Here is a 25,067-nt window from a genome sequence, read left to right on the forward strand (position 1 = left end):
GTGTCCTGAGGAGGGTTTGGTAATGCCCTAAAGACCCATTGACCCTACTTATCCGGACAGAGATAAAAGAGGTCTACATCGCTTTTCCCTACTAATCTCCTATCTAAGGTCCGGGAATTTGCAGGGAGGTAAAAGTGTTTAAGAACCCAAAAAAACAAACAAACAAACAAAAAACAAAACAAAAAAAAACAAAAAAACAAAAACAAAACAAAAAACCTCTAAATAAAGTAGGTTTGGTAAAAAATCCAACCCTAGAGAGTTTATTATTATTATTATTATTATTATTATTATTAGTGTGTGTGTAGAGGGGGCAGTGTCTCCCTGTAGAGTCCTACCTGACTTGAATCTCACTATGTAAACCAGTCTGCTCCAGAACTCTCAAAATTTGCCTGCCTCTGCCTTCTGAGTGCTGGAATTTAGACATACAATTCTACACTTGGCTAAGACTGAAGCATCTTATTTGGTGCAGCATTCTGTAATTCTTATTGCTCTCCTCTCTCTGGACACTGCTTTCCTGCTTTGTTTTGTTTGTTTTTGTTGTTGTTTTATTGACTCATAAAACCAACCCCTTTCCACACATCATTTCAATTTTTTTCTAATATTTTTCTTCCCTAATTTATAATTAATTAGATATTCATGGTTCTACTGAAATTTTTTTAATTTTTTATTTAACTTTTATTAATTACACTTTATTCATTTTGTATCCCCCCATAAGCCCCTCCCTCCTTCTCTCCCACACCTCTCCCTCCCCTTTCTGCATGCATGCCCCTCCCCAAGTCCACTGATAGGGGAGGTCCTCCTCTCCTTTCTGATCTTAGTCTAAAATGTTCAATCCCCATCCTGAAAGGCAAAGAGGATGGACATCAGAAGAAGAAGAAAACAGGAAACAACCTAGGAACCTGCAGCAGAGGGCCTCTGAAAGCCAGAAGAAGAAAACAGGAAACAACCTAGGAACCAGCCACAGAGGGCCTCTGAAAGCCTCTGCCATGCAGACTGTCAAAGCAGATGCTGAGCCTGATGGCCAACTGATGGGCAGAGTGAATGGAATTTTATGTAAGAAGTGGGAAATAGTAAGAGCTGGAGAGGACAGGGTTTCCACAAGGAGAGCAACAGAACCTGAAAATTTGAACACAGGGAACTTCCCAGAGACTCATACTCCAACCAAGGGCTATTCATGGAGATAACCTAGAACCCTGACAATGCAGCCACTTCTACTGCAATTTTTTTTTCAATACAGTTTATTCAGGAATCTTGTACAATCGTCTGACCCTGGGGAAAGCCAGCCCACAGCTTAAATAGCCTCTGGGTAGCGAACCCCAGCGTGCCATGTGGACAATGCAGATAGGTCCACATACATGGAAGCAAGCCAGATCTTCGGCCTTAGCCAAATGTGGAATTGTTCGTGACAGAGAGCATTCACCATCAGGAAGATGGAAGGCAGAAACCAGCTCCATCTTTAAGGCACAGCATTACTCAGCTCTCTACAGTTCCCCCTTTTTGTTTTAGACGCATCAGGCAAGAGTAAAGGTCTGATCTCTGATATTAGAAATAAATTGGGACTTTGTACCAATGTTCATTTAGGTGTCATCCACCCAAAGAGCATCAGACCCGTCCGATACCTTTTTCTCAGAGGCAGGACCTGGGGCATCAACCCGCATGCAATCAGACATGCTCTTCTCTGGGTCCAAAGAGGCTGACCCTGAGTGCAGTGCTTAGCCTCGCATCCTGAGAGTAACATTTTAGCTTTTTATGGTAGCCAACCATGCTTGGGGAGACTGTCCTGCTTCAATGGCTGTAAAGGCCTGAATGGTCATGGCTGAACCCCTCCATACCACTTCATTACACATAGCACATATTACCTAAATAAAAATCATTGAAAATAACCTTTAACTTGCTTCTCTGGTATCAATTAAAGTGTCAAGCAGATACTGAATAAACAATAATTATCTGTAGAGAAAAGGAATTTAGTAAAGAACTAAAATAAAAAGACATAAGATAATGTAAAAGGAACAAAGAAACTGAAAAGGTAGGGTTATTTTTCATATTAGAAATGATTGAAATAATTTGAATGTAATTGAAAAGGAATAATGTCAGTATTTAAATTTGTTAGGGATATGGGGTCAATTGTTTTTAGTTTTTCAATTGTTTATTTATTTAAATTGGTTTTAATTTAGAGAAGAATTTTCTATGTAGAGCAGGCTGATCTTGAACTCTCAGTCATCCTGCCTTAGCCTCCAGGTTATCAGGATTACAGGCATGCACACCCACACTTAGCTCACCATTTCATTAACAAGCACATTTTTGCCATCCATATTTGTTTTTGGTGGAATATTTAGGAAGAGACTCATGTCATGAAAAATTTGTGATCCCCTTTGGCATTGGTAGATGGGGGATGTTAAATGTGTTTGAATGTGTTATTTCTGCTCTCAACTTAATGTTGCATAATCTTGTGTGGTTTTAGTCATCAGCTTGACAGAATCTAGAATCCCCTTGGAAGGTGGATCTCAGGGCATGCTTGAGTGGGTTTATTTTGATGGCATTAAGTGAGGTGGGATCCATTGTGGATGCCACAGATTCCCAGGGATGCCTTCTTGAATTGGATGAAACATCAAAAAGGACCCAAGCGCTAGGAAGCAGATTGTCTCTCCCTGCAAACTTAATGTGGACAGCTGCTTCAGGTTCCTGCTGCCTCTACTTCTCCACCATGATAGACCACACCTTCAATCAGAATTAGAATAATCCAACTTGAGATGCTTTAGGAATAGGATCCCATGGAAAGTCAATTGATTGTCTCATACAGGAAAAATCCCCTATTAAAAAATAAGTTATATTTATCCTATGTCTATCCTGTTTGCCCTTCTGAATGAGGATTAAGCAACTTCCATAGACTTCTCCTTGTTCTTTAGCTTCTTTAGGACTATAGTTTTTAATATTGGAAGTAGGAGAAGACAAAGAACAGGACAGGAACCTTCCACAGAGGACCTCTGAAAGGTTCTATCCACCAGGGTATGGAAGGAGATACTGAGACTCATAGCTGAACTTTGGGCAGAATGCCAGAATTCTTATGGAAGAAGATGGAGATAGAAAGACCCGGAGAGGACAGAAACTCCACAAAGAGAACAACAAAGCCAAAGTTCTTGGACCCAGGGGGACCTGCAGAGACAGATACTCCAACTAAGGACAGTGCAAATAGAGGACCTAGACCTCCTATTCAAAGGAATCCCATAGGCTTCTCAATTCCCAAGTGGGTTTTCTAGTAAGAGGAGCAGGGGCTGTCTTTTACATGAACTTAGTGGCCAGATCTTTGATTACTTCACCCTGGGGAGTGCACCCTTGCCAGGCCACAGAGGCATATGGTGCAGACAGCCTTGATGAGACCTGATAAGCTAGGGTCAGATAGAAGAGAAGGAGGACTTTCCTTACCAGGGGACTAGGGAAAGGTCATAGGTGGGTGGGACTGGGAGAAGATGAGGGAGGGGACTGCAGAGAGGATGTGAAGTGAATAAATTATAATAATTAAATTAAATTTGAAGTAAGTTATGTGCTTTTTTAAAACCCTTTTTTCTTTTTAAATTTATATTTTTAAATGATTCACTTTACATCCATGTAGTTGCCCTCTCTCTCTTCTCATCAGGGTCCATCCCCTCCCTCTTTCCCCTATTCCCTTCCCCTATTCCACAGAAAGGGGGAGCCCTCCTCCCCAGCCTATCATGTCTCATTAGGACTGCCTGTGTCCTCTTCCTCTGTGGCCTTGCAAGGCAGCCTCTCCTGGGAGAAGCGATCGAGGAGCAGGCAAGAGAGTCCATGTCAGCAACAGAGTCTACATCAGAGTCCATGGCCTGTTCCCCTTACTAGGGATTCAGTTAGACACTGAGCTGCCTATAGGCTGCATCTGAGCAGGAGGCCTAGGTCCCCTCCATGCATGGTTCTTGCTTGGTGCATCAGTCTTCACAGTCAGTGCACCCACCCTGCACCCCCACCCCGCACCTCCACCCTGCACCCCTATCCCTCACTTCCACCCCCACTTCCCATATTTGTTGGCTCGGTTGGTCCTTTTGTGGAGCTCCAAACCCCTCTAGGTCCTGCTGTCCTCCTACTCTTCCATAAGACTCCATGCTCTTTCCCCAAAGTTTGGCTCTGATTCTCAGCATCTACTTCAGTCCCCTGAAGGATGGAGTCTTTTAGAAGGCATTTATGGTAAGCTCCAGTCCTCTTCCCTCCCAACAATGGCTACCAGATACCAGTGTCTATTCTATTTGCCCTTCTGAAACAGAATTAAGCATCCTCCCTATGGTCCTCTTTATTATTTAGTTTCTTTAGGTCTGTGGATTTTAGTATGGTTATCCTGTATTATATGGCTAATATCTGCTTAGAAGTGAGTATATACCATGTGTGTCTTTCTGGGCCTGGGTTACCTCACGAGTTATCTGCTTTTTAATGAGATAATAGTAGCCATGATGATGTTTGATAGTCTTTGAAATATTATTCACCAGAGACTCTATTAAGCATTAAAACATATACACAAAAGGTAGGTTGTAACTCTGGAAATCAATCTGGCACACTCTCAGACAACTAGGAATAGCGCTTCCTCAAGATCCAGCCATACCACTCCTAGGCATATATCCAAAAGAGGCTCAAGTAAACAATAAGGACATTTGCTCAACCATGTTTGTAGCAGCTTTATTTGTAATAGCCAGAAGCTGGAAACAGCCCAGATGCCCCTCAACTGAAGAATGGATGCAGAAATGGTGGTACATCTACACAATGGAATATTACTCAGCAATGAAAAATAAGGAAATCATGAAATTTGCAGGTGAATGGTGGGACCTGAAAAGGATCATCCTGAGTGAGCTGTCCCAGAAGCAGAAAGACACACACGGTATATACTCACTCATATACACATGTAATATAGGATAAACCTACTAAAATCTGTACATCTAAAGAAACTAATAGAGAGGACCCTGACTAAAATGCTCAATCCCTATCCCAAAAGGCAAAGAGGAAGGACATCAGAAGAAGAAGAAAACAAGAAACAAGCTAGAAACCCACCATGGAGGGCCTCTGAAAGGCTCTACCTTGAAGACTATCAAAGCAGATGCTGAGACTTATGGCCAACTGTTGGGCAATGTGCATGGAACCTTATGTAAGAAGTGGGAAATAGTAAGATCTGGAGAGGACAGAAACTTCACAAGGAGAGCAACAGAACCAGATATTTGAACACAGGGGTCTTCCCAGAGACTCACACTCCAACCAAATACCATGCATGGAGATAACCTAGAACCCCTGCACAGATGTACCCATGGCAGTTTAGTGTCCAAGTGGGTTCCATAGTAATGGGAAGAGGGACTGCCTCTGACATAATCTGATTGGCCTGCTCTTTGATCACCTCCCCCTGAGGGGGGAGCAACCTTACCAGGCCACAGAAGATGACAATGCACCCACTCCTGATGAGATCTGATAGACTAAGATCAGAAGGAAGGAGAGGAGGACCTCCCCTATCAGTGGACTTGGGGAGGGGTATGCATGAAGAAGGGGGTGGGAGGATGGGATCAGGAGGGGAGGAGGTAGAGGATTATGGGGGGATACAAAGTAAATAAAGTGTATTTTTTATAATATTTTTTTAAAAAGTAGGTTGTACCATGTTACATTCTGAATAGTAAAAGTAAAAAAAATCATTTACAGAATTTTGCAGCACCACTGACATTATAATCAGTAAAGATGGAATTTGAAATAAGATCTGAACCCAGGAGCACATGTTGATATAAGCAGCTGAATGTCAAGACCCACAAGGAAGGATTTTAATGTTTAACAATTTAAACATTAAATTTTTAATTTGAAAGTATTTTGTTTCCTTCAGAAGAAAATAGCTTATTCTGTGCATTTTATACTGTTCTGTGTAAAATAAATAGAGTTAATAATTAGAGAAAATACTAACTTGATTTAAAACGAGTAAATTAAATATTGTCAAAGCCTGTCATCTTGTCCCTGGAGTAAAACTGCTACAACCTCCCTGACAAGAACAGAGGTTCTGAAATATCTGAAATGGTACTTAGAAATACATCATGGGATGACTGCAAAACAACACAAAACTGTGAAATATTTTTCAAATTTGTTCTTCTTACAAAAAATAATGATTACAAGTATTCAAATCAGATAAATGCAATCACCAATAGATTAATATCAACCTTTCTCTGTTAATATAAACAGCTCATTTCCTAATGTGGAACCACCCAATATAAAAATGAATTGTGTAGGTAGCATTTTTTTTTTTTTTTTTTTTAGTTTAAACAAACAAGTGCAGAAATGAAATCACTGCTTGACAGGAGAAGGGCATTCAGTTAAAATAGAGCTTTTGAAGATGGGTGTAAGTATGCCATTACACTCTGCCAGGAAAATTAAATAGATAAATATCTCTTTTAGAAAAATTCTGTCTGAGGGGAAATTCTTAAGCCCACCTGCCAATAACACAAACAAATCAAGGACTTTTCATGATATATCACATGACAAGGAATGCCATTTTTCTCTAAATCCTTTGCTAAGCAGTATGAATATTAATAGGTAATGAAATACCAATTCTAATTTGCAGCCAGAGAGTTTGTGCTATTCTTCTTGTGGGCTTAGTGAAAATGAGAATTTATGAGAACCTTGGAGGCTTCTTGAATAAGCCAAGAACTTTATTAGACAATATTATCCCTCTTGTCAAAGGGTACAAATTCTTACCTTGAATGAGTTCTTAAAGAAGACATACATATTTTGTTTTATTAAACACTCCAATCAGTACTCTGTATATGTACTGGGGATCAAGCCAGGGACTTGTGTATGCCAGGCAAGCATTTTATTACTGAAATATGTCTCTACCCCTTTTCTGTAACTTCTTCAGCAATGGAAAGTTTCAGTCTTTGGGAAAATATGATTAAATATGTTCTGTTCAGTTATTAATTTGAAATCATCAAGGCATGTTCATATTCAAATGGCTAAAATAAGACATTGTTTAAATGACAGTTTTTGAACAAAGATATACAATCCATATTTTCATGCATTTTTGTTAATATTTCATAAATGAAAAGTTTAACCCAAAGATTTTTCATCCTAATTTTCTTAAATGAAGTACAAAACACTAACATGAATCTAATAAAAACTTAAAGGCTGTGATAGAGACAAATTTTGAGTAGGATCACAGATCAATTATGCTTGTGAACACTTTCAAAAAGTAAAAAACAAGAAAAGGTAGGACTATTAAACGTAAAAAGCAAGAAATATTATGATGTGATTTTTATTTATACTAATCACATAGATGTTTAAAATATTCTAAAATACTTCAAAATGATATCAGCCAATAAATGTTGTATATACAGTAAGAAAAGCTTTAAGTAGTCATGTACGTAAGCTTCAAGTTTACTGGTTGATCTTCTTCTATAATCTTCCCACTGTGATTTTAGTGTGCCCTTTCTTCCAAAGGCATTTTTCTCATCATAGATTTCCAATGACTAGAGCTGAGTGAATTTAAGATCAAGATCATGAACATATTCTGTTGTCGAAACATTTAGCAAATACACTGCTCTGTCTTTTAGGAAAAAATACCATTAGTATTGAATTTCATTATTTAATGTTTTTTTTAAACAAAAATTACTTTTTCCACTAAACTTTAGGGTTTGAAAATGTTTCTGTAAAAATTAACCGGAGAGATTTAGCAAACCAAGTACTTTCAAAGCCCTGGTGAGTTTTAATTTGAAAGCACAATCTGGGAATTACAGCACATTTGAGCAAAGTATCAGGTATTAAATATAAAAGGAAGATGGCAAATTAGGAACAGAAAATTAAAAAGAGCTGAGATTAAAGGATATTAAAAATGAGCCAAATTAAAATTCATTCATCCTCAGAGAGCAAGAAAAAGAGAAAGCAGATGTTAAGGTAAGAGTATAACTGGAACACAGCAAAAGAAAATAAAGAAAAAAAAAAGACCCTGTAGTTTGCCTAACTCCCTTTAAAAGATGTCACTACAAAATATTCTTTGGCTTAGTCTTTTATAATTTACTCCTAAAATGTATATAAAGTATAGACAATATACTTAATTATTTTATTAAATTCAAGAACTGTATAACTTCAGAGAAGGTGGGTCAACATTCATTTTTAGGAAGAGCAGAAGAAAGTTGGATTAAGGCCAAACTCCATATGACCAGCATCACTGGATCGAGGAAAAGGGTACAACGTAATTATTTCACAAATGCAAGGTGACAGCAGTCATCATGAAGTAGCAGTTACTAGAAAGAAGACAAACTAAAGACTTCCGTGAGTCTATCAAACAACAAATGGGCATCTGCGGCCTATAAAACCAGCACCAGATGCTTGTGTCATGGGGGGAACCATATGACAGGGAGATTTTCTTAATCATAAATCCCAAGGTCCAGACTGTGTGCTGATATCTTCCCTATAAAGAGTTGAAGATGGATTCAGAGAGAACAAAAATAAAATACCAGGGAGTTTACTGCCATATGTCAGTCAAGATAAAGACGGTAGAGTTCCGACATGTAGAGGAATGGTATGAAGAACTCTGACGTCTTTTCTCAGGGAAACTCTGCCAACTGCTATTAAAAAGAATTAAAACTAACTCTAATAACCTCCTGGAATTGAACAAAAGCAAGAGATCAAATGAAAGGAAATAGTATGTTATAGAAAGATTCATAAAAGTAGTGACTGTCATTGACACCTGTCCCCCGACCCAGCTTAGAGTTGTAAAATTTTTAGCTCAGGTAGGTGTAGCCAAGAGGACCGGACTCGCCTTAGCTCTCAGCCTCATCTATGGTTTTCACCTTTGCAAGGCACCTATCAGCAATCCTCTTGGTCCTTGTGCAGAGTTCTACACTAGGTAAGAGTTGCTGAGGAATGTGGAACTCTATGTGCTAGAGTCTCCCTGATGAAGAACAGAGGGTACTCCAGAAGAACAAAATGTTTCTCTCAGAGTTGTGGCTCCACCCCAGGAAGAGTGAACTGGGGAAATGAGAGACAGCTACACCAAGCTGAGACCCAACTTATAAATCTGGATAGAATGTTGAGAAAAACAAGCCCAACATTATCTCTGCAGGAGAGATTTTTTACTAAGGAAAACAGGTAATACAAGGAGAAGACATAAAGTTTAAGGAGAAAAAGAACACATAATTCAAGTCCAAGGACACTTCTAAGATTCTGAATTTTGCTGGTTGTTAAAGAAGAGACTGTTTTTATTTTTAGATTTGTAATAGCCTAAAGCAGATGCTTACTAGAGAAAACCAGGAAAGGACATTGAGTGGAGCATCCCAAGAGCCCATAACTTCATAAATTGAGCTCAAATAATGTATTTATTTGTAACCGGAGACACTATCAGAAGCAGCAGATACAGTAGCTGTTGTTACTAGAGGCTCACAGGTCAATAGCCATCACACAAAGGTTAGGAACTCAAGAGAAAGATACACATGTTACCCTAGCCTAAGCCACTGTCTCCCCAAAGTGGTACTCTTCAAGAACCAACACTGAAACTACTCATGCCACATGGGGAAGGAGTCAGAATGAAAACTCCAACAACGACTATTTAAAATGTTTAGTCTGTAACAAAAGTTATAATATCTTAAAAGAAATAGAACAGTTTGATATAAGATGAAGCGTGGAATAGAAATCACCTTCAAAGATTTCATACAGTCATTTAATAAGGGCTTAAATGTGCTTAAAAGTGCTAAAGTATGCCATAATCAAGGTCAAAGAATGTACAATGCCACCAAGTCCTCAACTATCAGTATGTTAGATAATATAATAAAGACACAAATAGAAAATGTGGAGTCAAAAAGTACTGTTGGGAGTTGGTCTGGTTCTATGTATACAAATGTTAATTTCTGGGCCCCAAAATCTGGTTGCAGTCCAGACAAGTATATTCTCACATACATCAAATAACGTGTAAACTTGGCTTCCCAATATTCTACAAATGGTTCAATAAAATAGGCTGGACAGCCTGTAACTGGGCACAAGAAAAGTAGGTGGAGCTTTGTTTCCTGGGCTGGTAGCCTCAGGCAGGGATCATGAGGCCACGGGGAACAAGGAGGAGAAGAAAAAAGAGGAGGGAGAAAAAGACACGGAGAAAGAGGACTTGAGCTCATGGAATAGATCTAGCCCAGACAGAACGACTTATTAGCAAGTCACTTGGGGCAGTTGGGGCATTGAGGAATGAGGCTGGGACATAGCCGGACTAACTTATGAAGTTAGTTTAAACCATACCTGCCCAGTTATTGTAGTAAGGCTTGTTTAAATAAATCAGCAGGTATCTGTTTCAATTATTGGGAAACTATCAGAGTCATGGAAAAGCCTTGTGGTATTTAAAAATTAACTACTACAATTTGGTGCCCTATGTTGGGTGGCAAAATATTAGTGGTTGTTTTAAAATTATGTTGCAGTTTCTCTCTTTACCCAAATAACTGAGACTGAACTATATTTATTTGACAAGCTTGATGGCACAATAACTGAGCAATGTTAATCTATTTTAACTCTTTAATTTGGCCTCCCCAACATAAATCCCTGAGATACTTGCTTTTATGGGGTTCCAGATGCTCTCTCCAAAGGTATCCTGGACCTCTTCTCATGGCTGAATCCCCAATTCCTTTCTCTCCCTCCTCCATCCCTGGATGGGAAGAAATCCAGCCCTATTCTTTATCTTTTTCCCCAGTTACAGGCTGGCCTATTATATTTAACCAATCAGAAAATATTGGGAAGCAAAGTTTATACAACATCATTTAGTGGACATGAGAATGTCCTCATCTGGACTGCAACCAGATTTTGGGCTCAGAAATTAACATTTTTATACACAGCACCAGACTAACACCCAACAATGTACCATTATCCAAATGACACAAGAATTTGTTAAAAGATTCAACACAAAGTTTCTTTTTTTTTTTTTTTTTTGATGATAAAATTTCTTCTTATATTTAACTGAAGTGGCTGAACTTCAGAAACATTGATCGTGTAGATTAATTAGTAAGGTTTCAACTTTAGTAAGGACCTTTCTTACTGAATCTCTCAGTAGGAACAAAAATACCCCCTGCTGTACCACCAATCAATCAGAACTATACATTCATCTTCTCAACTGGGCAGGTGAGCCAAACAAATAGTCCAAACAATGCCTTGTCACTATTTTCAGACATCAACTTTTTTTTTACATTTGTTTTCTTTATTAATTACACTTTATTCACTTCGTATCCCCCCTGTGGTTCCCTCCCTCCTCCCGTCCCAATCCCTTCCTTCCTCCACCCTCTGCATCCATGCCCCTCCTCAAGTCCACTGATAGGGGAGGTCTTCTTTTCTTGCCTTCTGATCCTAGTCAATTAGGTCTCATCAGGAGTGGCTGCACTGTCTTCTTCTGTGGCCTGGTAATGCTGCTTCCCCCTCAGGGGGAGGTAATTAAAGAGCAGGCCAATCATTTCATGTCAGAGACAGTCCCTGTTCCTATTACAATGGAACCCACTTGGATGCTGAACTGCCATGGGCTACATCTGTGCAGGGGTCTTAGGTTATCTCCATGCTTCACCAACCTTATATCTGACAGAGGGCTAATATCCAGTATATATAAAGAACTAAAGAAGTTAAACAGCAAAAAAATCAAGTAATCCAATTAAAAAATGGGGTACAGAGCTAAACAGAGAATTCCCTGCAGAGGAATATCTAATGGCAGAGAAACACTTAAAGAAATGCACAACCTCATTAGCCATCAGGGAAATGCAAATCAAAACGACCCTAAGATTTCGCCTTACACCCATCACAATGGCTAAGATCAAAAACTCAAGAGACAACACATGCTGGAGAGATTGTGGAGAAAGGGGAACCCTCCTCCATTGCTGGTGGGAATGTAAACTTGTACAACCACTCTGGAAATCAATCTCCTGCTTTCTCAGAAAACGAGGAATAGTGCTTTCTCAAGATCTAGCTATATCACTCCTAGGCATATATCCAAAAGATTCTCAAGTACACAGTAAGGACGTTTGCTCAACCATGCTTGTAGCAGCCTTATTTGTAATAACCAGAAGCTGGAAACAACCCAGATGCCCCTCAGGGGAGGAATGGATGCACAAATTGTGGTATATCTACACAATGGAATATTATTCAGCAATGAAAAACAAGGAAATCATGAAATTTGCAGGTAAATGGTGGGAACTGGAAAAGATCATCCTGAGTGAGCTGTCCCAGAAGCAGAAAGATGCACATGGTATATACTCACTCATATAGACATATAATGTAGGATAAACCTACCAAAATCTGTACACCTAAAGAAACTAATCAAGAGGGAAGACTGTTGCTAAAATGCTCAATTCCTGTCCAGAAAGGCAAAGAGGCTGGACATCAGGAGAAGGAGAAAAGAGGGAACAAGTCAGGAGCCTGACACAGAGGACCTCTGAAAAGCTCTGCCCTGCAGACTATCAAAGCAGATGCTGAGACTTATGGGCAACCTTTGGGCAGAGTGCAGGGAATCTTATAAAAGAAGTAGGAAATAGTAAGATCTGGAGAGGACAGGAACTCCACAAGGAGAGCAACAGAATCAAAAAAATCTGTGCACAGGGGTCTTTCCTGAGACTCATACTCCAACCAAGTACCATGCATGGAGATAACCTAGAACCCCTGCACAGATGTAGTCAACACAAAGTTTCTTATGACAGGAGAAATAATTAATGGGTTAATAGAGATTATTAATGGGTAGATTAATAGAGATTATAAAGTCTGAAGAGCAGAGAGAAAAGAATGAAGAAAAACATTCAGTGTCACAGAAACAGGATTCTGTGTGAAGGGAAACAACATATGTAAGATGGCCACACCATAAACATTAGCAGAAAAGTAACTGATGGCACTTAAAGAACAATACGTGCCAAGTCTTAAGCTTGATGAAAATCATGAATGTATATCCAAGAATATCAATGAACTCTAAAATAAACACAAAGAAATGGACAAACACAGAGTACAAATAGGTTAAACTAAGTACAAGAATACTTTGAAAGCAGTCAAATCAAACTAATTACATTAAAGAAAAACACATTAAGGTTGACAACTAACTTGTCATAACTAGTCTTCCTGCACACATGTGCCCAATGGGCAGCTTGGTCTTCATATGGGATGCCTGGCAAGTGGAGGGGAATGCTGTTTCTAATATGGACTCTATTGCCTGCCTTTGGATCAGTTCTCTCTGCCGGGGCTGCCTTGCCTGGCCTCAGGGGATAAAGATATGCTCAGTCCTGATGTGACTAGATGTGCTGGGAAGGTTGGTACTGGGGGGTGGGGGGAAAGGAGGGATGGAAGAGGACTGGGTGGAGAGGAGGGAGGGCACACCCTTGGAATGTAAATTGTGTTAAGAATTGTAACCAATAATCATTTTAATCCAGGTAAAGCTACTTTTTAAAATAAAGATTAAATGAATATATCCAAATATGCTGTCAAACTTAGGGAACCCATTGCCAGCAACCTTTTCTTATTAGGAAAAAAAAAAAGAGTTACAACAGTGCAAACCATAGTAAATAAAAATTCACTACCACAGAATGCTTTCATAGAAAGAAATTTAGTAAGCTGAAATAAAAATGATCAGCTACTGAAAACAAACTGCCAAATGGACTAAATCAGAAAGAAAATTTGTAACAAATCAATTGTCTTGATAACTTATAAAAATTCTCACAAAGAGAATCTAGGGTCAAGTGACTTCACTCATGGTTTCCACCAAACTTCTAAAGAAGGATTAATAGCGACTGTTTACAAATTATCCCCTCCCCCAAAATTAAAAGTGGGTGGATTCTTTTTTTTTAATTTTATTTTATTCTTATCAGTTACATTTTATTAACTCTGTATCCCAGCCGTGTCCTGCTCCCTCATTCCTTCCCAGTCCCTCCCTCCCTCCCTCATCTCCACCGTGCCCCTTTCCAAGAGGGTGGATTCTTACCAAGTAATTTTGAGGCCTGTTATTCTTTGGGGGAGGGAAGGGGATTTTATGATAAAAATACAGGTAACTATTTGTTACTATACAGTCATGTCTTGTTTAATGATAGCTACATGTCCTGAGAGATATGTTCTTACATGATATTGTTATGTGAACATACAACACTTAAAATGCCTACACAAACTAACACGGTCACATCATTTAGTGATGGGACTTACAAAATTACCCTCCTAAATTAAGTTTGACAATACCCAAAACCTTGCTGTATGGCATGGAACTAGAGAGGCATAACACACAGCAAAGTGCCAGAAGAACAGTCAGCAACACACAGATGTAGGCTTGCTGCATACAACGCAGCTAAGTGGCATTTGTTCCAGAAATGCAAAGCCAACTTCCCAGCTGAAAATCAGTTAGTATAATACACTACTCAAGGAAGCAAGCGCCAAAAAAAAAAAAAAAAAAAAAAAAGCTAACCTCACCTGGCAAACCCAATACCCTTTCATGATCAATATGAACAGGCTGGGGCTTCTTTACTTGGTCATCAGAAACCACACATTAATGTGTTTAATGATGAAAGATGGACTACTTTCCTTGAGCAGAAAAACAAGGGTATTTGCAGTTAGCAGTTTTACTCAAAAACAAAAAATGCCCTAGAGTCTCTAGTTAGGGAAACTGTAAAAGCAAGCAAAATAAAATGTGACCAGACTGGCAAAGAAGTATATCTGCCTCTGTTTGTTGAGGATATGCTCTTACATACAGCCAACCCGAAGAAACTGTGAGAGCTCTAACATAATATAAGAACCACCAAAACAGATGGCTATAAGATATATATACAAAAGCTAATTGCACCTTGTGAGCAATAGTAAACAAACAAAATAAATAATGTAACATAAAATCAAGAAACAATTCCACCGAGGGATAAATAGTCTCCCCAGGAAACAGTACATTAATTGGTTTTCTAATCTCAACCCTGAAAAGATAGATAGAGACTGAACAAGATGTACTCATGTATTTAAGAACACACACGCACACACGTATCCACAATTAAAGAAAAAGAGGGTATGAGTCTGAAAAGAACATAAGATTTAGAGGGAGGAAAGGAAAGGAGAAATTATGACATTGTAATCTGAGAAGTTAAAACATTGTTTAAACAAAATGAATGAGAATCCATTGTCATTAGGATGATGGTAATTAAGTAAAGAGAGTAATAAGGGTTGGAGAGTTTGTTGTAGAGTGGGATTGTCCTTTTTCACTCGTGGGAGAATAAATGGTACCAATACTGTGGAACAACAGGGTAGTTACTAGAATGCTAATCATCGAGTTAGCATAGAACCTAGAATTTACCCAACCTCATTCCTGAAAACTGCTACAGAGAAATCATAGTGCATTTCTATCATGTCAATTGTATGTGAATGTTCCCAGTGGTATTGTAATGATAACTTCTGGGGTAAATAAAAAACAAAATACCTGTGCAATAGAATATCATTCGAAAATGAACTAGAAGTCTCAGGCTTGTGTGATTCTTGGAAACTGTACGTTAGTTAAAGGGGAAAAAAGAGATAACAAGTTATATGAGTTCATTAACTTCAAATGTTCAGAGCAAGGAACTTAAAACAACAAAAGTTGTTGTCTTAATTCTTAAGGTTTATGCAAGATAGAAAAAGTGGGTGCTAGGAGGTATGAATAATTTTCCTTTTTAGATGATGATAAAATTAAGGTGAAGGTTGAACAAATGTAATAAAGTCTAGTGCAGATTACACTTTATATGTGTGAATTGCATCATGTGCTAATATCGCTTTAAGCATAATTTCTCAAAGTGATAAGGTGGGAGCATTGATAAGTAGGTAGTGCTATGGTAGTGCAAGATCCATGAGTTCCTAGTAGGGTCTGTGGTAATTGCAACAAATTAAATGAGAGAAAGGGAAGCACAAGATGAATCTAATAATTCAGACTTTGGCTGTTATAATTGTTCTTAAACTTGAGAAAAGAGATTACATTTATTTCATGTTCAAATATCTTTAAATCAAATATCTTGTAATCAATGGTTAAATTAAATTAAATTAAGGGGTAACAGCTTTGAACAGGATTCTCGACTTGGGGTGACATGTGACAAGCATTAAGCACAGTGACTTCAAATTATCTCTTTCTTTTTCTGTTGCCTTCTTTGTATCTTTTCTGCTTTGTATGAGATCGAGCTAGTGACTGGCTCTTCCTGCCAGTGTATGATAATGGTGACAGGCAGGGCTTCTACTTGGATATTGGAAATCTCTCGTTCTCTGTCTCAGAGTGCCATCCTGTCATGATGTGATCTTTCTCCTGGAGGAACTCATGTGATCCGGAATCAAGGCAGAACTAGATACAATCTGGTGGGAAAATGATGCCCCTAGCTGCCTCGCTTCAGAGGAACTAAACCTTGTCAACAAACTTGAGCTTAGCAGTGGCTACCCTTCAAGTAAGCCTCAAGATCACCTGCCACCTCAGCTGTACCCTAACTGAGTCTCATAAGAGATTAGACTTTAAGCATCCTGTTAAGTCATAACATCCAGAATTACACAGACTGCTGCCAAGTTAATGTAGGTTTTGGATCTTCACTTTGTGGGTAATTTACTATAGTGTGCTAAGTACTGAAGAAGCAGACACAAGTATTTCTTCTAAACGGCTGTGTGTTCCACAGAATCTCTCAAAAGCTCAACTTATAATTAAAATCTTCAGTTATTTATTGGGCTAAATATACAACATAAAATCTACCCCACTGAAGCATTTTAAGTATGAAAATCCGTTGCTTATAGAGACAAAGTTTTGCTTTGATGGCTTTCTAAGATGGCTTTCTCTTACTCAACTGAACTGTCATGCTCCTCTGTTAACAACCTCCTATTTTACCCTCCCCCAGTCACTAGCACCTAACATCCCACTGGCCAGTTCTTTGAGTTTCATTTTTACAGATACTTGTGTGAGGGGTCCTCACAGTCCATATTGTCACATGGTGTCTAGTTTCCTCCTCTATTCCTCAGTGCTTCAGGTTGCTTGGTAACTCTCATTGTTTGATGCAAGTCATTTGTATGCTTGTGCATTCACTCTTCTGTATTTGAAAAGAATGTCTTATTCATTATTATTATTATTATTATTATTATTATTATTATTATTGGTTTTGAGAGAGTGTACTTGTGTAGCCTTGGCTCTCCCAGAATTGTTCTGTAGACCAGGCTGGCCTCAAAGTCACAGTGATCCGCTTGCCTCTGCCTCCTTGAGTGCTGGGATTACGGGTATGCACCACAGCTCCCACAATCAATAATTGTTCATTATTGATTCTCTAAGATACATAACTGGGTCCATTCTGAAAAGTGATTAAAAATCTACTAAATCTTGTCATAATTAAAAACCAATGTTCTTATATTATCTTAATTCTCTATCTTAGACTATTATTAGTTGAAATCAACTTTTAAAACTCGCAGTTATTTAGTCATTGTGTGTATCAATATGTATCATACATGGTGCATGTGCTGTATATAGAGATCAGAGGTCAACCTGAAGGAATCTACTCTCCCGTTTAATATATGTGGGCCCCAGAATAAGGTTCTGATCTCATGTTTGGTGGCTTAACCATCTCATCCACAACATTTTTTAACTCATATATTTGTTGATTTGCACAAGGCTGCATGCTGTGTAGGGCAGCAAAGCTGTACCTTGCAAAGACTGACATAAAGCACTCTTTGACCATACTGTTCTACAATTCTGCCCCACTTCCTTAAATATAAAAGTTATACAGCTGTTTAAGAATTTTCCACTGATACTATTGATAGCTATTTGTGTTCTGTGTGTGTGTGTTGGTGGTTGTATACATACGTACGTGAATATGTGCCTGTGTATGCTTATCTAGAGGCCAGAGGTGATGTGGAATGCCTTCTTTTACTGCTTCCCACATTAGTTTTAGAGTCAAGGTCTCTAATTGAACTTTCATTATAACTCACTATTGGTTGGGATGGCTTGCCTCTGAGCCCTGGCGATCTTTCTGGCTCTACCTCTCAGCACATGGATTGCAGATGCACAGCTATGTCCTTCCTTACACATGGGAGCCCGAGATCCACACTTAAGTCTTCATGTTTGCACAAAACCCATTCTACCCACTGAGCTGTCTCTTTTGCCCCAGGTTCGTGTGTGAATAAGAATAACGTAAATGTCAGCATTTTCATGTAATGCATATTGGCGCTAATTATGAAATAGGTATATGTAGGTTTCATAGATATGTGAAACTATTACGTAGCAGAACTTAAATCCGTTAACTTAAAGGATCTTCATTTACTTAATTTAAACAAGATACTTTACTATTCAGTAAAATGTAGAGAAAAAGACAGCATTATTGAAAATGTTAGCAGTAAAGACAAATGCTGGTTCTTTTCCCTTTAGGATATTTTCTCATCTGAAATAATCAGTGGACTGAAAAGCCCCACTAGCTTAGAAACTTTAATGAGTGTGCGTGCTAAACCTAAAACAACAAAAGACATTTTTTTCCCCACAAGTCTATTGTGGAATAAAAATAAATAATTCAGGTTTAGGCTACAGGCATTTTTACTCTGTGATTGAAATGGAGATGTAGGTTAAGTCAGAGATGATTTTTGGTCACTTTTTCATTAGCTGCTTTCATGTTACCCAATGTCTCTGGTTTTCTTTTACCTTTGTTGTCGTCTTTGAGTGTTTGCCGCTGTTTACTGACATGCTCATGCAACCAAGTGGCAGCAAAGGTCTATGACTTATGACAGAAGGTAACTTAAAAACATTTTCCTCTTCTCCTCTGTCACACTAAGCACTTTCTAAACCTTGATTGACTGTACTGATCAATAAATTAACACCTTTCTGCAAACATACAAACATAAATATACACACTTAGCATGTGTGTTCATGTATGAAGCATGTACATGCCTATTTAATACACAGCGAATTTGTGCTCATGGATTGAATACACATACACCACTCCATACAAAGAGATTGTAAGTGTTTGCTCTTAGCTTAAACAGTGGCAAGGCTTTATATTAGTAAAGCTTCTTGAAGGACAATGAAACAACAACTACCTGCTTACTGTATTATTGTCATGTTCCAAGAGAAAATAAACTCCAGAGAGATTTTAGAGTCCTACAGATGTAGCCATTCTGATCGGGTTTTTTTTATTTAACCTATTTCTAAAAATAACACATCAAGGTCTTACTACTGCATTTGAATACTTTTTGTAGATGTAATGAAAACATCTGTTTTGAAACTGGCAAATCTTCTATTACCCATAGTCCCAACAAGAAATACTTTAGGAATGTTAGAATACAATCTTTAAAGGGAGAAATTAGTAATTTGGGTTTTTATGCATGTAAATGTTCATTTAGTTTGAAAATCCCTTTCCATAATTGCTACAGTTGCAGCCAGCTGAGTAGTTCAAGATGTTCAATCCAAATTTGGGGACTGGTGTTGTCAGTTATCACAAATTTTAAAGCTGGAATTGATCAGTGGCATTATCTGGTCCAGTGCTTTCCTTTGGCAGATGAGTTGATGTAAATTAATTATCTAAAGAAATTTTGTGGTGTAGCAAATGAAAAGCAGAGCCATTAGCATTCAGGGGGAAGAACATGAAGCATGAAGACATTAAAGAACTTGCCAACTTTATTAAAACTGGTTACAAACATTTGGAACTAATTTTTAGGCAATAATCTCACTGGTGCTTTATGCTACCCTGTGCTTTCTTCATATTGTTGAGGTTTTCAAACTGTTACCTGGACACAGAAAGATAATTTTATAAGAAAGAAATGTTTTCTGACTCTGGAAAGCAATCAGATTGTCATGCTGCGTTGGCAGGGAAGGCAGGGCCCTCAAGGACAATGCCTAACAGTTCTGAGGTTTGCCGACTGAACTCTGGAAGGAAAAAGACAATGTCACTGCGATGTGTGTGTTTAACAAACTTTATTTTGGTTGTAGTGTGTAGACTTTGAAATATATGGTAAGATCACTTTTAAACAAAATACATTTATATATTTAAGTGCAGCTTCTAGCGTCACTGACTCAATAATGTAATTTCTGTGAATGGCATCTGAAAAGCTTCCAATGTTTCATCACAAAGCTATCACATCAGAGTCTTTCTTCAGAGCTCTCAGCATGTCTTCAAAAAGAGATTTTACTCAAACAGGTGAAATCAGCCATTATGAAACATAACCTACAAATCTAGAGAGCCAGGCTGCTGAATAGCAATGGAAATGGAAAGATTTAAGACAAGCGATGAACATGTCGATTTTTCAAGGTAGCCACAACAAAAGTGTTTGCTTTTGAGTGGGCTAACTTACTTAGAATGTTTATGGTGTTGTTTAGCAGTGGAGATTTGTTTAGATAGTGCCTACAGGTTAACTCTTTAATCGATCCACATATATGCGTGTAGTTACTTAAAGCACCATGTAACTGCGTATTTGTGTTCAGAAAGGAGATAATTGGATGAACAATACACGTGGAAGGCTTATTGTGCTTTTCACTGTATTGTGAACTCACAGGTGCATGTGTCCAACAGCCCCGCATGGTAATTCTTTCTACTCTCCTTATTTTTGTGTGTATGAGACAAACCAAGACACACAGGATTTAATTGATCTGTGCTATACCAAACAGACATTCACGGAAAGACAGAGTTCAGTTAAGGTGTTTTGGTGTCCTAATCCATGTTCTCAGTCACTTCTGGTTTTCCACATCTGTGAGTGAGGACTCTCTTTATGCAAGAATGACTCTGCCCTGGAATCTTAAAGAGAAAAATAAGGTGCTCTTTTACAGTAACAACAAGCAGCTAGGCATGACTTTATGGGAGTCCACTGTGTTCATTTGAAGGCTAAGTTTCCAAATATGACCTTTCAAAACTAAACTATTCTACAGTGGTGGAAATGAATGGAGAGCTCTCTGCCTTCAATTATTTAAAGTTGTGTAGAAATGTACAGTATTTCTTTTATCCATTCTTCTCGGGGACGCTGTCTGGGCCGGACCTAGGTCCTCTGCCTATACGTTATGTTTGTTTAGCTTGGTGTTCTAATGGAACTCCTAACAAAAGTGAGGAGTGGGGACTGTTTCTGATTCTTTTGTCTGCTTCTGAGATCCCTTTTCCCCTCCTGGTTTGCCTTGTCCAGCCCCGATATGGAGGTTTGTGCCTAGTCTCACTGTAACTTATTTTGCCCTACTTGGCTAAGATCCCTGCTCTTTTCTGAAGGGAAATGGAGGAATCGATCTGGAGGAAAGAAGGGATAGGAGGGGGACTGGGAGGAGGAGAGGGAGAGGAAACTGCAATCCGGATGTAACATATGTGAGAAAAAAATGGAATAAATAAAAGAATAATAAATAAATAAATAAATAAACAGACAAATGTGTAAGAAGCACTTTTTTTTTTTTTTTTTTTTTTTAGTTCAGATTATAAGAAGAGGCGACACCCCACCCGTAGTCTATGGGGATGATGGACCTTCCCTTTATAGAAATCTAGAGGGAAAGTTTTGGAAATGCAAGTCTCGGGCCTTTCCAAATCTACTGAATCAGAAATAGTAAGCAAAGACCTACAGTCTGTGTCTTGAATGTTTTCATGGTGGAAGAAAAAAAAAAAACAAACTAAAGTTTTAAATAACTGCTGGAAAATTTTAATTTATCCGTACAAACAAGAAGTACGTTTTCAAACGTAATAATATATTACCATTACAAAATCGAGGAAATATTATGTGCCCTTTTAATTGTAGATACTAGAACAATCCTTCAATAAGAATGTGACCTTGACAAATAACCGCTTTTTATTACTATGTATATAACCTATATGTTTTATACAATTAGACACATATAATATGTATTTACAAATATGTGTAACACCATCATGTATACCCATACACACTTGACCCAGAATATCACAAAACAATACATATTTAAATTTTTTTTCGCATTCTGTTTCATGGGATCCAACCCAGTTGATTGTTCCAGAAGCTGTTATTAGATCACAATCATAGTGAAGAAATGCCACAATCAAATGGACTCACCAGGGCAAATTCTTTGTTGAGAATCATCTGCTCCACTAAAGAGGACTCATTGTGGAAGAGGTGGGGCTGCATGTGACTCCACATGTGGGGAAACCACCAGAACTCATCCACAGAGCTCAGCAGAAGGTCATCCCCTTCATCTTCCTCTTCCGTCCCTGAAAAACATTAAGGGACAATGCCTTTCTGTAAGATATATTTAATTCTTTTTTATATTCTTTCTTTTTAATTTTTTAAATTTGTTTTTTTTATTAATTACAATTTATTCACATTGTATCCAAGCTGTAACCCTCTCCCTCATCCACTCACAATCTCGAGCGACCTCCCTCACTCTTCTCCTCCCATGCCCCTCTCCAAGTTCACTGATAGGGGAGGTCCTTCTCCCCTTCCATCTGACCCTAGATTATCAGGTTTTATCAGGACTGGCAGCATTGTCCTCCTCCTTGGCCTGGTAAGGCTGCTCCCCACTCAGGGGGAAGTGATCAAAGAGCCAGCCACTGAGTTCATGTCAGAGACTGTTCACATTACTATGGAACCTACATGGAGACTGAGCTACAATGGACTACATCTGTGCAGGTGTTTTAGGTTATCTCCATACATGGTCCTTGGTTAGAGTATCAGTCTCAGAAAAGACCACCAAGTCCAGATATTTTGGTTCTGTTGCTCTGCTTGTGGAGCTCTTGTCCCCTTCAGGTCTTTCATCTGCCCCTTCTTTCGTAAGACTACCTGCATTCTGCTGAAAGTTTGGCGATGAGTCTCGGTATCTGCTTTGATAAGATGCTGGGTAAAGTCTTTCAAAGGCTCTGTGGTAGGCTCCTGTCCTGTTCCCTGTTTCTCCCTTCTCCGATGTCCATCTCATTTGCCTTTCTGAGTAAGGATTAAGCATCTTACCTAGGATCCTTCTTGTTGCTTAGCTTCTCTAGAGGTACAGATTTTAGTACGTTTATCCTATACCCACTTTTAAGTGAGTATATACCCTGTGTCTTTCTGCTTCTGGGATAACTCACTCAGAATGATCTTTTCTAGTTCCCAACATTCTTTTTTATAATTTTTGTTTTTTATATTAATTACAGTTTATTCACTTTGTATCCTAGTAGTTCCCTCCCTCATTTCTTTCCAATCTCATCCTACTTCCCTCATCTCTCCCATGCCCCTCTCCAAGTCCACTCATAGGGGAGTACCTCCTCCCCCTCCATCTGACCCTAGCTTATCAGGTCTTATCAGGACTGGCTGCATTCATGGATATAACCTAGAATCCCTGCTCAGATGTAGCCCATGGAAGCTCAAAATCTAAGTGGGAATCCTAGTAAGGGGAACAGGGACTGTATCTTACCTGAACTCAGTGGCTGGCTCTTTGATCACCTCCCCCTGAGAGGGGAGCAGCCTTGGCAGGCCACAGACAAGGCCATATGACCCTAGCCTATCAGGTATCTTCATGATTGGCTGCAATGTCCTTATCTGTGGCCTAGCAAGGTTGCTCCTCCCTCAGGGGGAGGGAGAAATCAATGAGCCAGTCACTGAGTTCATGTCAGAAATATTCCTTGTCCCCATACTAGGGAACCCAGTTTGCTACTGAGCTACCATGGGCTACATCCAAGCAGGGGTTTTAGGTTATATCCATACATGGTCCTTTGTTGGAGAAACAGTCTCATATAAGACCCCTGTGCCCTAATATACTTGGTCCTTGTGGAGCTCCTATTCTCTCCAGGTCATACTAACTCCCCTTTCATTCATATGATTCCTTGCACTCTGCTGAAGGTTTGGTTATGAGTCTCAGCATCTGCTTTGATACATTGCTAGAGTCTTTCAGATGCCCTCTGCGGTAGGCTCCTGTCCTGTTACTTGTTCTTTCCTACTTCCAATGTTGATCCCCATTGTCTTTCTAGGTAAGGTTTCTTAAAATGTTCCATTATGTGTTATATGAAAAAGATTTCCTTGATCATGGAAAAATCAATATAACATGGGTAATTCAGTTTGGATTCAATTCTTGGAACTGAGTCCCTTCTTTCCTATGTAAGTAATAACTATTTGATCTTGAGTAGGTATAATTCTGAGTCCTAGTTTCTTTATTTTTAAAGATGAAAATACTTTTCAATAATGTCTTAGTAAAAGATCAACAAGATCAATTGATGAAAGCACTTCACTTTGTGACTTCCCGATTGAAGTGCAATAACTACAAACATCTGAAAATCAAACCAGTAGATGTTTAGTTGCTTTGGTTTTAACTGGTATATTTTTACACATTCTTTTTTGTTTGATTTTTTAATTAAATTTTATTTTTTTACATTAATTACATTTTATTTGCTTTGTATCCCAGCTGTAGCCCCCTCTCTCATTCCCTCCCAGTCCCACCCTCCTCTTCTTGATCTCCTTTCATGCCCCTCTCCAGGTCCACTGATAGGGGAGGTCCTCGTTCTCATCCATCTGACCCTAACCTATCAGGTCTTATAAGGGCTGGCTGCATTGTCCTCCTCTGTTACCTGACAAGGGTTCCCTAGTAAGGGGAACAGGGACTGTCTCTGACATGAAATCAGTGGCTGGCTCTTTGACCATGCCCCACACCAAGGGAGGAGCAGCCTTGCCAGGTAACAGAGGAGGATACTCAAACTAAGGACCCTGCATAGAGACTGAGATGCCATGGGCTACAACTGAGCAGGGGTTTTAGGTTATCTCTATGCAGGGTCCTTAGTTTGAGTATCCTCAGAAAAGACCCCTGTATCCAGATATTTTGGTTTCGTTGCTTTCCTTATGGAACTCCTGTCCTCTCCAGGTCTTACTAATTACTTACTTCTTTCTTATGATTACCTGCACTCTTCCCAAAGTTTGGTTATGAGTCTCAGCATCTGCTTTGATACAGTGTTAGATAGAATTTTTCAGAGGCCCTATGTGGTAAGCTCCTGACCTGTTACTTGTTTTCTCCTACTTCCAATGTGCATCCCATCTGTCTTTCTATGTGATGACTGATTGTCTTACTCCGGGTCCTCCTTCTTGTTTAGCTTCTTTAGGTGTACAGATTATAGTAGGTTTAACCTATCTTATAGGTCTAGAATCCACTTATGAGTGAGTGTATACCCTGCGTGTCTTTCTGCTTCTGGGATACCTCACTCAAGATGATCTTT

General features: G+C 38.9%; 1 protein-coding gene across 4 annotated transcripts in view; it reads right to left on the bottom strand.

Annotated features, from left to right (window-relative positions):
- Positions 1-25,067, bottom strand: part of Ndst4 (N-deacetylase and N-sulfotransferase 4) — a 351,768-nt gene that overhangs the window by 171,045 nt on the left and 155,656 nt on the right. For all 4 annotated transcript variants that reach the window (XM_060392790.1, XM_060392791.1, XM_060392792.1 and 1 more), the window contains one exon: positions 21,952-22,106. In XM_060392790.1, coding sequence (XP_060248773.1) covers positions 21,952-22,106 — 155 coding nt within the window. The remainder of the gene's footprint in view (positions 1-21,951; positions 22,107-25,067) is intronic.

The sequence above is a fragment of the Meriones unguiculatus genome, chromosome 10 (genome assembly GCF_030254825.1).
Source record: "Meriones unguiculatus strain TT.TT164.6M chromosome 10, Bangor_MerUng_6.1, whole genome shotgun sequence".
Classification (NCBI taxonomy): domain Eukaryota; kingdom Metazoa; phylum Chordata; class Mammalia; order Rodentia; family Muridae; genus Meriones; species Meriones unguiculatus.